This window comes from Chrysochloris asiatica, unplaced genomic scaffold (assembly GCF_000296735.1).
Source record: "Chrysochloris asiatica unplaced genomic scaffold, ChrAsi1.0 scaffold00037, whole genome shotgun sequence".
Lineage (NCBI taxonomy): Eukaryota > Metazoa > Chordata > Mammalia > Afrosoricida > Chrysochloridae > Chrysochloris > Chrysochloris asiatica.
In genome coordinates, this window is record NW_006408555.1 from 8,911,268 (window position 1) to 8,927,044 (window position 15,777).

General features: G+C 44.2%; 1 protein-coding gene across 1 annotated transcript in view; it reads right to left on the reverse strand.

Annotated features, from left to right (window-relative positions):
• Positions 1-15,777, reverse strand: part of LOC102839544 — a 29,243-nt gene that overhangs the window by 7,071 nt on the left and 6,395 nt on the right. The window contains exons 2-5 of the mRNA XM_006860301.1: positions 10,753-10,859; positions 5,488-5,676; positions 5,077-5,187; positions 2,610-2,685 (exon numbers count right to left, since the gene is read on the reverse strand). Of these exons, the coding sequence (XP_006860363.1) occupies positions 2,610-2,685; positions 5,077-5,187; positions 5,488-5,676; positions 10,753-10,859 (483 nt within the window). The remainder of the gene's footprint in view (positions 1-2,609; positions 2,686-5,076; positions 5,188-5,487; positions 5,677-10,752; positions 10,860-15,777) is intronic.

Here is a 15,777-nt window from a genome sequence, read left to right on the forward strand (position 1 = left end):
ATAGATAGATAGATAGATAGATAGGTAAATCTATCTATCTATCTATCTATCTATCTGTCTGTCTGTCTGTCTGTCTGTCTGTCTGTCTATCTATCTATACCTATATCTATATCTATCTATCTATCTATCTATCTATCTATCTATCTATCTATCTATCTATCTATACCTATATCTATCTATCTATCATCTATCTATCTATCTATCTATCTATCTATCTATCTATCTATCTATCTATCTATCTATCTAATTCCGGGTGTGGCACTGCGGGATAAACACTGGACCATGAGGTCAGTGGTTTAAACCCAGCAGTCACTCATATATAGAGTCACCATGAATCAAAATGGAGTCCTGGTGTGGCACTGTGGGCTAATGCATCAGACTGCAAAGTCATTTGAACTGCAAGGTCAGTGGTTCAAGCTCACCAGCTGCTCCTTGGAAATCCTATACAGGGTCGCTATGGGTCAGAATCGACTTGACAGCACTTAACAACAAATGAGTCAAAATGTACTTGAAGGCACTTATGTATGTATATATATATATTCAAACCAAACAAAGGAATATAAATGGTTTAGGAACAGCAAAGGCGTGTGCTAGGGTTGTATCTTTTTACCATACTTATTCTATCTGTAATCTGAGTAAATAATCCAAGAATCTGGATTACATGAAGAAAAAAGTGGCATCAGGATTAGAGAAAGACTCACTCACAATCTAAGATAGATAATCACTCATTTGGCATTGAATTATTTTTTATTTTTTTTATCAGTCTTAACCACACCAAGTGTTTTATCTGTATACATCAATGTACAGATAAAAAAGTTCCCACATTCACATTCTCTTAATTAGAATTCTGTTAAGAGTCAGGTATTGTGCCAGGCACTTGACAACCATGATCGCATTGAATTATCACAACCACCCAGTGAAATCTGGTTATTCTTTTTTCAGTGCTTAGGGATTGGACTTAACATTTAAACAGAGTTGCAGTTGGTCAGTTGTTGTTACATGCCGTTGAGTTGATTCTGATCCATAGCAACCCTGTATAGGGTTTCCATGGAGCAGTTGGTGAGCTTGAACCACCGACCTTGCAGTTCAAATGACTTTGCAGTCTGACGCATCAGCCCACAGCGCTACACCTCAATAGACATTTATTGATGGGCCGGCTCCACAACAGTGATGAGCAGTAGTATTTCTGTGCAAGCAGTGAGTTGGTGACGTGCTATTTCCATGGTGGTACCACGACTTTTGTGGAGTAGCTACTATTCCTTCAACTAAAAGCTCTGAAATTTGTGGTGCCTCTTGTCCTTAAAAGGGCCAGAATGACCAATGAAAGGCCCCCAAGCAAATGTTGTTATTAAGTGCCTCTGAATCAGTTTCGTTCGATTCACAGTGACCCTATATAGAGTTTCTATATATAGAGTTTCCGAGGAGTGGCTGGTGAGCTTGAACCACCAACCTTGTGGTTGGAACCAATCTTGCATTCCAGCGCATTGACCCACAGAGCCACACCAGAACTCAAGAACAAATGTTTGCCAAATTCCTAATAGGGATGGGAAACAGAGAGAAACTATCCAGTAAGTCTACAGATTTCATAATTGAAAACATATTGGCCCTTCTTATATTATATTCACACATACGACAAGTGATATTAAAATTAGTTCTCATAGATTTTTGTTAAATATGGTAAAGGCACAATTTCATTTATAATGGAGACAAAAACTCTGTACACTTTATAGTATGTTGTTGTTGTTGTCAGGTGCCATCGAGTCGGAACCGACTCATAGCGACCCCATGCACAGCAGAACGAAACAATGTCTGATCCTGGGCCAACCTCACTACTGCTGCCACACTAGAGTCCATCAATGATGCCACCTGGCCAATCCATCTCATTGGGGGTCTTCCTCTTTTTCTCTGACCCTCCACCTTACCCAGCATGACATCCTTCTCCAGCAACTGTTTCTTCCGGACAATATGTCCAAAGCAGGAGAGACGAAACTTAGCCATCTTGGCCTCCAAGGAGCACTCTGGTTGCACTTCTTCCAAAACAGACATATTGGTTCTTTTGGCAGTCCATGGCACTTTCAGTATTCTCCTCCAACACCACAACTCAAAGGCATCAATTCTTCTACGATCTTCCTTATTCACTGTCCAGCTTTCGCATCCATGAGGCTATTGAAAACACCATCAAACTGCCCACAACGGTATTCTCTCCATCTTCAATATAGTCAGTTTTTGGCACCCCTGAAATGTTGGTAGTCTGCCACAGCTTTAACAAATTAGACAATGTTTAGAGTTCCTTAAAAATACACAGACATTTTTAGACATGTCTTATTTATATTTCTCTCCCTAGCTCTTAGCTGAGTGCTTGGCCTATAATACTCAATGTCTGCTGCTGTTCTAAGTGCTGTCGAGTCGGTTCTGACTCATAGCGACGGTATATTGGGTTTCTGAGGAGCAGCTGGTGGGTATGAACTGCTGACCTCATAGTCCAAATTGACCTTATGGTCCAGTGCTAAAGCATTCAGAACCGACTTCTGATTTTGAATTCTAAGGTGTTTGTCTTGTGGCTTAACAAAAGAAACAGGTTCTCAGTGAGCTTCTTCTCATATACTTACCTTCCGCATTAACAACCATAGTTCCGATAACCCCTTTATGGCTCTGAATCCGCTTTAGGATTTCCTCCACCTCTGTCTGGAAGTGATCAAGAAGGTAATTATCCAAAAGGGTTGTTGTAGTGACCCCATTCCCAAATAGACTAGTGTTAAGAAAGATGCCCAACTCCAGATCTCCCTAACCGAAATACTGGCTTCTATATTGTAAGGTTTTCAGAAGACAGCTTTGAAATGATCAAGTCCTATACACAAAGCCATACAATACCCCCTGGTCTACAATCCCGAGAAATCTGTGTACTTGAACCCTTCTAGAAACACAACTTACTGCCTCCCAAGTCCTCTTTCGATTTTTATCACTCCACTCATTTCAATTTCATATAATTTTCAATTTCTTCACATTTAACAGAAATCTATTCCCGATCATCTTCCGATAATTGTTCATAGTTTTTCTTTCTGGACCCATTTGGAACATTTTTTACAGTGCAGTTCTTTGATATTTAAAGAACAGTCTCATGGGTGCCCTCTGTTCTATCCTGTCATGAGAAATCTTATTTTCAGTCTTAAATGTTACCTAGTTGGGAGTTCCAATAATAAACTTCCAGAAGGATATGCTATAAAAACATAACTAGAGATCGAGTCTGTATTGGGGGCAAATTGCACATCCAACCATGAAGGATTATGCTGGAATCCCATTACTGGGTTTGAAACTCAGCTCTCTGCGTGACTCGTATGCACTGACACTACTGTGCGTGCTTTATTCCCCTCAGATCTAAGGATGCCAGAATCAAGATTAATCTTTTTCAAATAGTGGCTGAGTTATCACGAGAGGCTCTTAATTCAAGTCATAGTCTGTAGAGTCTCTTGATGAGGGTTTGTGATGTTTTTCTCCTTCTTCTTTTTTAAACACCACCCAGGTGAAGATTGTACTGTTGTTGTTGTTGTTAAGTGCCATCGAGTCGGGTCCGACCCATAGCGACCCTGTACAGGGTTTCCGAGGGTGTAAATCTTTACGGGAGTAGAAAGCCTCATCTTTCTCCCGCGGAGCGGCTGGTAGTTTCGAACCGCTGACCTTAAGGTTCGCAGCCCGATTCGTAACCACTACGCTACCAGAGATTGTACTACTTGAGTCCAAATACAGTTTTAGTTTCTTTTGCACCTCACATGGGCAGAATCACTGATTTCCTTTTTCCCTCCACCAAGGAAGGTGTTTTCTGAATTTCAGACATCCATGTTACTAGAGTCACGATTTTTTTTTTTTTTTTACCATTACAAATATCATCTCTATCATTTAACTAGAATTTTCCTTAAATTATTTCACTGATGAAAGCTGAAATTTAAGAGCATTTAAAGAGGAAAGTATACATCAAAAGTGTAGCAACTTTTGATATAACTGTTAAAAACTAGCATGATGAGGACAGACTCTATTATTAAATTCTATTCGCACAAAGGCTCTCAGTGTACAGTGTACTTGTTCAGGTGAAAAGTGGGCATTACTAAAGGATTGTGGTATTGAGGATCTCAGAGTGTCAGAAAGTCTCTTGGACATTATCAAAAACTGACCAACAATGGGAGAGGAGTAACTTTCTCATGATGCAATTCACTGTTATTTGGTTATTCTGGGCCCTTACTTCAGGACTAATCATTTATTACACTTTTTGTAATTTTTAAGAATATGTCCACAGTTCCTTACAACCAGTGGCCTCTTTTTGTGTCTTTTGTCACAATACGCCTCTTTCTGGTCTTCCCTCTCTCCTCCTGGTTCTGTCTCTCATGATTCGTAAAGCCTCCTAATAATACACCCTCTTCATCTCCATTACTTTTGATTCCTCTTTTAAGAGCGATTATTCTTTGCTTTTTCTCAATCTTTCCCTAGTCTCTACTTTCCCTTTGTCGCTCTCTCCTTTCTTCCTTCCATCCACTTGCACACCAATCCCACCCTCACTTCTCTTTGGCCTCATCTCCTGTTTATATTCTTCCTTCTCTTAATAACTCCTCCTAGTCTCTCTCCACTCCCTGGCTCGCTCTCTTTCATTTCTTTCTTCCCTCTGGGGATCTTTACCATCTGGCCCTATCTCCTTTTCAACGTTCCTCTCTCGGATTCCTCTCAGGATCTTCCATCACCTCCAAGTTTCTCTTTTCTTTTTCTGTATACCTCCTTCTCCCAGACACTCCTCAGAGCCCCTCGTAAATCTCCCCTCCACATAACTACTATCTCCCAGAAAGCTTCGCCTAGCTAAACTTCCTTGATTCCCATCATATAGACATCTTGCCCTCTGCGGGGTCTCCCTCTCTCGCTGCTCCAGAAGGTCCGAATCCCCGATGGGCAGATCACAGACCGAGACCCCAAACTTACCATGGCACTGATGGGGAGACACTCGGCTCAAGCGCCGCTGCTGCCTGAGACGTCAACAACGCTCCCAGCTGTTGCTAGGAGACAGGGGAGGAAGTGACCTCGAGGAAGAAGAGCTACTGCGCCTGCGTGTTTGCTGGGCGGCTCTTTAGCCCAGAAGTTTGCGCTGAGCTTCCGGGCCTCCGTAGGCGATCTGAGGCAGGAACCCACCGTATGCTCCTCTGCGGGCAGCTGAATTGAAGAGGGACTAGGGCGGAGGCCAGGCTCCCGCCAAGTGGTTCGTGTGTTCGTTGTTTCCTCCAGTTGCACAGTAGTGTCCCAGTCGCTCACTTATTCCAGAACTAGTTAGTGAGCAGCACCAGGTACGGGGCCCTGGGTCCATTTGTAGCGAGAGCACAGGACAAAAATGCAACCAATGAAAAGGTCATGTCTGTTCAAAACAGAGTTTTTGTTAATTCAAGCAAGACCGTCTAGTCAGGTATAAAGATTCGTAAAGTTCAGAATGCCATTCCGAAGAGCAAGCTGGCGCACGCTTAGGTCCTTCAGGGTCAGTTTTGCAGGACTCCTGTGCCCACGATGTCTGCTGATTGGGGTGTCCCCCTCAGCCTCAGTTTCCTGCATCCCAAGCTGCTTCTGCGCAGTCTGGGTGGGCACCTCCAAGGGAGGCAGACCCAGCCCTCTCGGTGGCGGGTGAGGCTCTGGGTCACCAAGTCGGGAAAGCTGGGACAAAAAGCTGTTCAGACCCGTGTCAGCCACTCAGTTGTTACTGTCGTAAAGCGCCATAGCGTCCCTGGTGGGTTCGAACCGCTGACTTTGCAGACGGGTCGAGTCATAGCGTCCCTGGTGGGTTCGAACCGCTGACTTTGCAGTTAGCAGTCCAGCGCTGAGCGTACATGCCTCACCGGGCTTCGCGTCAGCCATTTTAGTTACGTCATCCCCCTTGGCTCTAGAATGTTCTTTCACCTTTCCGGGGGTTCGGGAGCGTCTGCTTCTGGCGCTGAGGCAGCTGTTTTATTTGAACCCGAGCTGCCTTGGGGTGCTGAGCACACTACAGTTCGGTACAGTTCCTGTGCGGTGCTGATGATAAGGTTCCAGAAGTACCTTTCTATGGAAGACAACGTGTCACCGCAGCACGAAATGCCATCCTGTGCCTTGTTTGAAGTGTCCACATGGCAAATTTATTTTGAAAATCGTGTACTACCTCTGACAGCTGAACTCTCAGAGTTAGAAGCAGAATCTATGTTAAAGTGGGTTTGGGACTATTAACCCCCACTGGCCTCGCAGGGACATTCCAGGGCAGGGACGTCCCCTCTGATGGTTGCCTGGTTGTGATGTCATTCCTCAAGAGCCACAGACTCAGCTTGCTTCTTTGCCATAGTCCCCTCCCTGCTGTCGTAGACCCAGGAAATACATACAGTGCGTGGCTGCTGCCTTCCATGTGGTTGTGGGAAGAGACCCCTTTGTTTTCTGTGCCCTGTCAAAGGTCACCACTGGAGACAGACCTTTGGAAATTCATCATGGCATCTTCGATGACTTTCCTCACCCAGCCATCAGTGTTTGTCTCATTTTGACTCCTCTTTAAGACTTAATAAAGAGTCTGTAGTCTTGGTGTGGTGCCGTAGGGTAAGCACTGGACTTCTAACCTCAAGGTCAGCGTTTCAAAATCACCAACTCCTCAGGAACCCTATTCAGAATGGACTCCGTGGCGCTTAATTGTAACAATAGTTAAATATTTGAAGATGGCATGTCTTTTCTCCCCTATAGCAATAGTTGTTAAGTGCCCTGGAGTTGATTCTGATTCATAGTGGCCCTGTATGACCTTGTAGAGCACTTCCAAGGAGTGACTGGTGGGTTTCAATCACTGACCTTGTGGTTAGCAGTCCAGAGCTTACCCTACAATGCTACACCAGGAGAGGCTTCAAAAAGTTCATGGAAAGCTTCTGTTATCTTTTAATTCCTTTTGTCCACAACTGTATAAAACAAAAGAACCAAACTGCTTTCTATGGAGTCAGTCCATTCTGGTTCATGGTGACCCCCTGTGTGCAGAACAAAACTGCTTCCTGAAGGTTTTTGAGACTGATCTTTCGGAAGCAGATCTTCCCTTCCAAGACCTTTGGTGCATTCAAACTGCCAACACCAGTTTTTCAGTTCATACTAGAGGACTTTGGTTTTTAGTGTTGTCAAGTCGATTCTGACCCATGGCGATCCTGTATAGGATTTCCAAGGAATTGCTGGTGAGTTTGAACCATCGGCCTTGCGCTTCAAATCGTCTTTGCAGTCCAGCACATTAACCCACAGCACCACAGCAAGAATGTTGTTAAGTGCCATCGAGTCGATTCTGACCCATAGCGACCCTCCAAGGAGCAGCATGTGAGCTTGAACCACTGACCTTGCAATTCAAATGACTTTGCAGTCTGACACATTAGCCCACTGTGCCACACCAGGACTCTGCAAGACTGCAGTAGAGGCCTTTAATTCTTATATACTGTGTATATATCAGTTATTTCCCCAGCTCCCCAAACTGGGAACACCATCTTACAGTTGATGTTCTATGTGCTTGTAACACCCTCACCTCTCCACTTCCTGCTCTAAACTAGTTTGAGTTAGTATTTGCAGTAGTTTTATTTAATCCTTTACAGTCATTCTCTGCTGTTTGTGGCCAACAGTTCTGAGTTGCTAAAAGGTTGTTTGTAAGTGATAATTCAGGAGAGTACCAATTGCTATAGAAGAGTGTTCCACTCTTCTCTAAGGAACTGATGGGGGACATAGCAGCAGATCATTAGAGATGGTCAGAATCATCTGACCTTCTGAAGTGCACCGACAGCGTCTTTGAGGTCTGGGAAAAAGGGACCAACAGCTGTGTAAAGTACAGCAGGAAAGTTTTTATGTTCCAACTTCAGGTGTTTGAAAAGGACTCACAGTGAGAAGTCATCCCCATGGGAACCGTACTATTATGACCCTCTATAAAATGAATTCTGTTTGGGCTTCTCTTTCCAGAAAGCAGTCGCACATGAAATGGCATGCTTATTATTAGAAATGTCAACTAAAATCTGAATGGCCTTTTGGTTCCGAACAATCTGAAATGGACACTCTGGTTTTGAACTCATTGTTGGGTTTGGATTAGATAATCCATTTCAAGTCTGTGTTCTTATTTCGTGATTTGAAGTCATGGCCAGAAACTCTGAGAACCTCTTGGTCTGATTTTCTGTGGTTTTTGTATGTTTGTTTTTTATGGAGGGTAGTCGATTCTGGTCATTGGTAGTCTACTCTTTTCCTTTCCAACTAAATAGCCAAGTAACCTCCTTGTCACTCAACATCTTGGACTCTAGTTGAGATGATTTGGAATGGGCAGCTAAGATTGTGGGAGAGGAGTCATGTGGGTATGTGTGTGTGTGTGTGTGTGTGTGTATAGACCTGATTCTTAACCGATTGTCTATATCTACCATTTTCAGTAATAAGAATGTCAGTAGCTCCAGTATTACTGGCTGAATTGTTTGTAAAAAGGCTGATTCCTAGACCCTCTAGATGTTTCTTTTGAAGGAGATTCCAATTTGATTGTGTAGCCATTTGTTTTCTTATAAAATTAGTAGCAGTTTAGCGTTTCTGTTCCATCCATCAGCTTTAATGAAGGACTGGACTGAGTATGTGTGGGGTGTGAATATCCCTTGTTTCTGGAGCCAGGATGTCAGTTGCATTCAGTATTGGACAGCAGTGGTTACAGCAAAGGAGACTCCAACCTTGAACAAGGCCCTAACAGGAGTAGTTGTTGTTGTCAGGTGCCATCGACTCGGAACCGACTCATAGTGACCCCATGCACAGCAGAACGAAACAATGTCCGATCCTGGGCCAACCTCACTACCGCTGCCACACTTGAGTCCATCAATGATGCCACCTGGCTGATCCATCTCTGACCCTCCACCTAGCCAACTGCTAAAAAAGAAATACGAACTAGCCACACTGTCTTCCAGCCAACAGTCACTTTTGACCCAGAGAACCAAGGAAATCAATGAGGAGAATATGAGCCTTTTCTCCATGTCGGTTTTCACTAGTAATTATTCCTTGTGGGTGGCTTGCTTGAATGTTATGCCTTTAAGGGAGTATAGTGGATACCCATAGTTGTGCTATACAAAGTGCTTTGGCGCAGCGTCTGATACGTGGCCTACCCCTTCCTCAATACGTGAATTCTAAAATCCTCTGAGGCAGAACTAGAGGTTGCCATTGGTACCAATAAGGGTTCCGTGTAACTGACACAGTGTCCTAGAATTACAGGGACTGTCAGTGCCATCAAATCTATTCCAACTCGTAGTGACCATGTTGTTGTTAAGTGCTGTCGAGTCAGTTCATAGCGACCCTGTGTAGGTTTCTAAGGAGGGTCTGGTGAGTTTGAACCACCGACCTTATGGTTAGCGTCCAGTGTATCCTACAGCGCCACACCAAGACTTATAATGGCCATGTGTAACACATGTATAACATGTATGACACAACAAAATACTGCCCATTTTTGTGCCATCCTCAAGACATTTCTGTGTTTGAACCCATTGTCAGTACGCTGTCAATATAATTCATTGAGGGCCTTCCTTTTTTTCTTTTTCTTTTTTCCTCACTGATCCTCTACTTTACCAAGCACGAGGTTCTACTTCAGGGACCTGTCCCTCCTGGTAACATGTCTAAAGTAAATGAGATGAAGTCTCACCATTCTCCCTTCTAAATAACATTTTGGCTGTACTTCTTCCAAGACAGATTTGTTCATTGTCTGGCAGTCCATAATACTTTCAATATTCTTCGCCAACACCATAATTCAAATGCACCAATTCTTCTCTGGTCTTCCTTATCCGTTGTCAAACTTTCATATGTATATGAAGGAATTGAAAATACCTTGACTTAGTCCTCAAAGTGCCATCTTCACTCTTTAACACGTCACAAAGGTCTTTGGCAGCAGAGCTGCCCAGTGCAGATGTTTGAGTTCTTGACTCCTCCTCCTTTCATGAGCATTGATTGTACAGGGTCCCAGTAAAATGTCATCCTTGACGCCATCCATCTTTTCTCCGTTTATCGTGATAGGGCTTCTCGGTCCTGTTCTCAGGATTTTTGTTTTCTTTACATTGATTTGTAACCCAACTGAGGGCAATGTTCTTTGATCTTCATCAGCAAATGCCTTATTTCCTCTTCACTTTTAGCAAGCAAGGTGTGTCATCTCCATATCCCACATGTTGTTAAGTGCCATAAAGTCAGTACCTGCTCATAGAGACCCTATATAAAGTTCCTGAGAAGTGGTTGGTGAGTTTGAACTGCTGACCTTTCAGTTAATAGTCTAATGTTTACCCTACAGCACAACACCAGGACTCCATATTCAGATAGTAATCATATATCCACTCTTTTTTATTCTGTCTTTTCCTTTCTTTAGTCTCTTTTTCCTTCTCCTTCCATCCCTGTCCTTTTTCGCACACACTATACTCTGAGTTATGGGAGCATTAGGGAACTTAACAGGTTACAGTGCAGAAGCAGAAATGTTCGGCATACAGTTCTTTCAGTCCAGTCATCCATGCCCACAGACAGTTTTCTCTCGGGTCCTTGGCCTCTCAGCCACGCAGCCCCTTAGCTTGTGCCCTGCTTAGGGAGTGTTTCAAAGCTCCTTTAGCACTGCCAATAAATGCCCCAAAGGGTACTCCACTGGACTAGCTACTTCAGCTCAGAGATGCTCAGCTCTGACTCCTTGGGTGAGCAAATCTAGCTCCCCAGTGACATTCATGGAGGCAGCCCACTACACAAGTGAGCCTCCTACCCAAAGGCACTCACCTTTACTTGCTCCGTGGGCCAGGAAGCCCGCTGCTCTGTCTCCTGCTGTGGCTTTGGACTCCGCTTACTGCTGCTCCCCTGCCACTCCTTTGGTGACACAGCTCTGTCTGTTGGGTTGAGGAGGTTCAATGAGCAGGAGGTCTCAGAGTCTAAAGGACAAATCCAATAGTATGTGGTTCCAAGTTTTGGAGCTCTGCCCTGAATCTGCGTTGCCTGGTATTCTGTGGTATTGCTGACGGTGAATCTCACTGCATCTCCATCCTTGCACCATCAAGCCCCACCTTATTATTGGCTTTTGTCTCAATGGTAGAATATTATGGGGTATGCTTGTAGCTTGGCTATATGGCCATGATTGCTGTGTGTTCTTGGGTAACATAGGGAAAAAAAGCTCCCACCTCCAGGGAAAATGTGTGATCAAAAGACCAAAAGCAGAAGCAATATAAAAGCAGAGACAAAAACTACTACTTTGAAACAACAGCCGACTTTCCAGTCACTTTGGTACACAGGCAGTGTGTGTGCATCGTAGAAGCCTCCAGCAGTGGGTAAGGGTGTCCACTCGCTCAGGCCCCTACTCTAGTCATCACCATAGAGGTAAGCAGATAGATACTGAGATGTTAATGGGAGAAAAATTGTCTACTATTTTTGTCTCTAAAGGTCAGTTAGGTATCTGCACCTACAGTGTAATTCTCAAGATAGTTGCGTCCTTTTATGTTGGGTTTTACGGATTGTTCTTACGGTTTGTCTGTCAGGCCTGATGGGCCTGCTTTTTTCTTGCTAGGTGGGCTGGAGTAAAGGGTTCTGCACAAGATAATTTTAGGGCTGTGACCCCAAGGCTGACGTCTTAAGCAGCCGCCAAGCTCTTTCTCTCTGTTCCGTGGGAAAAGCTGTGGGCTCAGCTCTGGACTTTTTTTTGGGATGTGTGCACCCATCCACCTGAAGGCGTCTGGCTGGGCAAAGAAGGCATGACTGGGAAGAGGAGGAAAAAATGTGTGGATTCCCCTGCACCTCCTTTTGCAAAAGTCATTGCACTGCTTTCAGCTGGTTCCCTGTGCTGGTGTGGCTGTAGCCCCGCCCTCTGAACTCCGCCCCCATGGGGTGGCCTAGAGAGAGTCCAGACTGGAGTGATTCCTAACTTGCAGTATTTTTCTTTTATCATGATTTTTCCACTTGTGCGTGCAGAAATTGACGCCTTGGGCCTTATGCTAGATCCAGAGCCCTGGTGTCATTTCATGAGCGCAGCTTCTCTGGGTCTTCAATTCCTCCCCCACGGAGCCTTTCCTGTCTGGCTGTCTCTGCAGCCGCCAAAAACAGGATCTTTTTTTTTTTTTTTTGCCTGCTGACCACCTTTTGGTATTTCTGTTAGTAAGTACCGTGTGTCTGTTACGTGTTGTCTCTGTTTCTCATCATCTGGGAATATCTTTATTTCAGCTCCATGCTTGAAGGGCACTTTTGTTAGTTAAAGAATCCTCCCTCTTCGGTTTAGCATTTTGAAGATATCATGCTGCAATTTTATGTCTTCCACTGTTTTTACTGAAAAATTTGTTTAGTCTTTTTCCACAAAATTCTTACTCTCTTTTTTAGCCCACATTCTGTTTTTAAAGATTTTCTCCTTTGTTGTTGTTGTTGTTGTTGTTGTTTTTAGCAGTTTTGTGACTTGTTCTTCTTGGTATTTATTTTGCCTGGGGCTTGTGCATCTGTGAGTTGATGCCCTTTTTTCAATTTTGGAAAATTTTTGTCCTATGTTTTTCCAGTTTCAGTAATTTTGAAAACGTCTTTAGAAGAAATAAAGATTAGGAAATTTTCCTAAGAAATATTTACTTATCACCAGTCATACTCAGCATGTGCATTTCCCTCTATCCAATTAAAATGATAACCAAGCAAAGCAGATAAATATATAAATACACACACATATATGTGGTATTCCCCCATTGCACCTGAAATGATCTCTACCAGATTGTCACACTCAAAGGTGACTAATTATTATCACCTATCTATTGGGAGTCCTGGTGTGGCGCTGTGGGTTAATGCGCCAGACTGCAAAGCTGTTTGAACTGCAAGGTCAGCCATTCAAGCTCACCAGCTGCTCCTTGGATACCCTAAACAGGGTCGCTATGGGTCGGAACCGACTTGACGGCACTTCACAACAACAACAAAATCTATGTGTGACACTGTAAGATAAGCACTGGACTGCTAACTGCAAGGTTGGCAGTTCCAACCCACCAGTCACTCCACAGGAGGAAGAGGGGGCTTTCTGCTACTGTAGAGATTCATAGCCGTGGCAACCCTGTACAGGGTCACTGTGAGTCGGAACCGACTACGGCAGTGAGAGAGAGACCAATTATTATAAACTAGGCTAACTTTGTTTATAATGGTGGCACAATAATTAATTGCTTGACTGTGAAGGTCAGCAGTTCAAACTTGCCAACCACTGCAGGAAAAAAGACCTGTTAATCCGCTCCTATGAAGATCGTGGTGTTGTTGGTAAGTGCCATCAAGTCAGTTCTGACTCATAGTGACCCTGTTTTTAAGGAGCAGCTGGTGAGTCTGAGCTGTCAGCCTGTGCTCATCAGTCCAGTGCCTATCCTACAGCACCTCGGGAACATATGGGCTAGGTCTCCTCTGTCCTCTAGGGTTGCTGTGAGTTGGTATCAACTCCACAGCGCACATATCAACACCAACACAAGGCCAATTTTGCCAATAGTTGTATGTCCTAATTAAAGTAAATATCAGGATATAAGCAGTTAGATGTGGCACTGTAGAATAAGCACCAGACTGCTAACCACAAGGTCAGTGGTTCAAACCCACCAGCTGTTTCTTGGACACTCTCTAAGGTCATTGTGACTTGTTTACTGAATAAGAACAACAGGCAGTAAGGTAATCTCAGAGTCAGGGTAATTGGATATTGGGGTATGGGGGGCGTCTACTGCCTTCTATTAACTTAATAATCCCTTATTTTTGATTGACTGGATAACGTTTTCCAAGTAGTTCCATGTGTTCCACCTTTTTGTCCTTCACAATGAATCTGGGAGTGTGGTGGCTCTGTAGGTTAAACACTGGTCTATGAACCAGAAGGTCAGTGGCTCGAGCCCACTACCCATTCCATGGGAGAAAGAAGAGGCTTTCTGCTCCAGCAAACATTTATGGCCTTGAAAACCCTATAGAGGGTCGTTGTGAGTCAGAACCGACGGGGTGGTACTTAACAACAACAACACAATGAACCCTTGAGTTTCCCAGGCAGGCAGTGTCTCTATTTTGTAGATGCCATCACTGAGGCCGGATAAAGATCCAGAGGAAGAAGTCTTCTCAGAGCTGTCCAACACTTTCCTGATGGCTCTGCCCCTGTATCTGAGTGCCTGCACTACACCCTTCATGTTCCTTACATGACCACAGCTCTTTTCTTTTTTTTTTTAAATGTTTTATTGTGAATTATCTGATAGTTTACATGTGAAAACATTAGGTTTACATTCATCCTATTGTATTTTGTTTCCCTGCAAGGATTACAATGATTACATGCCTCATCAAACAACCAAAGGGTACACCCCGCAAGCCTGCCCCCTCAGGCGTCAACACACAGACCCTCTCCTTCCCTGAGTTCAGAGTCCCCAGCCGCTCCATCTCTCCATGTCAGGTCTCTGCCTCTATTTCGGGCATCACTGTTTCTCGGGGCAGGATACCACACTCTGCTCCTCTCCCTTGATGGTCCCAGGGACCTCTGCTCCTGGACTGTAAGATCAACCACTCCTCTCCTTTTGTTACAAAATGTCTGTCTTTGCATTTCCAATCCTCACAGTCAGTCCTGATAGCAATTATTCACTGTTGAACCACAAGAATCTTATCCCCATCTCCTTTCATCTGCGCTGTCCACACAGGTTGGAAACCACTCAGTGGCGATTCTACCTTCCCCCAAACCCCCTGTAACTAGGCTGTCTCTTGAAAGCTTGTAAGAGTCACTTCTTGCCTTTGTAGCCCCCTCCCCTACCCCATTTTAGGTAACTAATGTCTAAGTTGTCCATCCTTGTCAACCCTGTGTACTGATAGGGTGGGAATGATCCTCGCTGTAAAGATTTGTTCCCTCTTTTGAGCTACTACATCCATAAATATAGGTCAAGTTCATCAAATTATAGCGGATTCCTCTTTTTTTCCTCTTCTAGCTTCTTCTAGTTGAGTTTTGATCATCCAGCCATTGAAGCCAGGTCAGGTGGGTACTAGCTGCAAGTATGGGTGTCCTTGTGCATCTCCCCTCACTGCATATCAGATGGACGCTTCACTGTCTGTTGTTGTCCTCTGTGGCCATGACCTTGTCTCTGGGCCCAGAAGTCCCAAGTCCTTGCCATACTGCTGGCCAACCAAGTCTCAACCCAGGTTGATAGGAGTCTATTGAATGTGGTCAAACTTAGCTCACAACTTCATTGCTGTGTTTCCCCCACTTCCCGTTATTGGTGACCATCGTGGTCACCAGCAAGACCACATGCCTGCTCGTTTATTCCCCTTGAGTCTCAGTCTTGGAAGGGGGTTTGCTCTGAGGGGACCCAACCACTAACTTGATGGATCCCCGGTGAACAACTTGCTTGTTCTTGTAGTAGTTAATCAGACTGTCATTATTGTTTTGTATTTTTCCTGTAGGTCTTTCTTTTAAGAAGTATCTTCTGTTCTTCTAGCCCCGCCAGGCTGGTCGGCTTGTCCTTTCAAGTGGAAGTTTCCCACCTCAGAAGATTCTGGATGGGGTTCAGGATTCCACCTATGGTCTTATATAATACAAAGGCTCTGCAGGAAGCCTCCTTCACTGGGCACGTTGTAGCCCCATATTAGGTATTCCAATCAGTTATAGGCTGAAGATGGACTTACAGGCTTTCTATGGTGATGTTTCTGGTTAATCCTTTGTCTCCCCCTCAAGTGTGACCATGGTTCTTGTTGTTTGTTGTCATTGAGTGAATGGTAACCCTATCTATGTAGAGTGACACTGCGCTCCATAGGGTTTTTTTTTGTTTTTGGCTGCAATACTCTTTAATCCTATCTCTTAACACT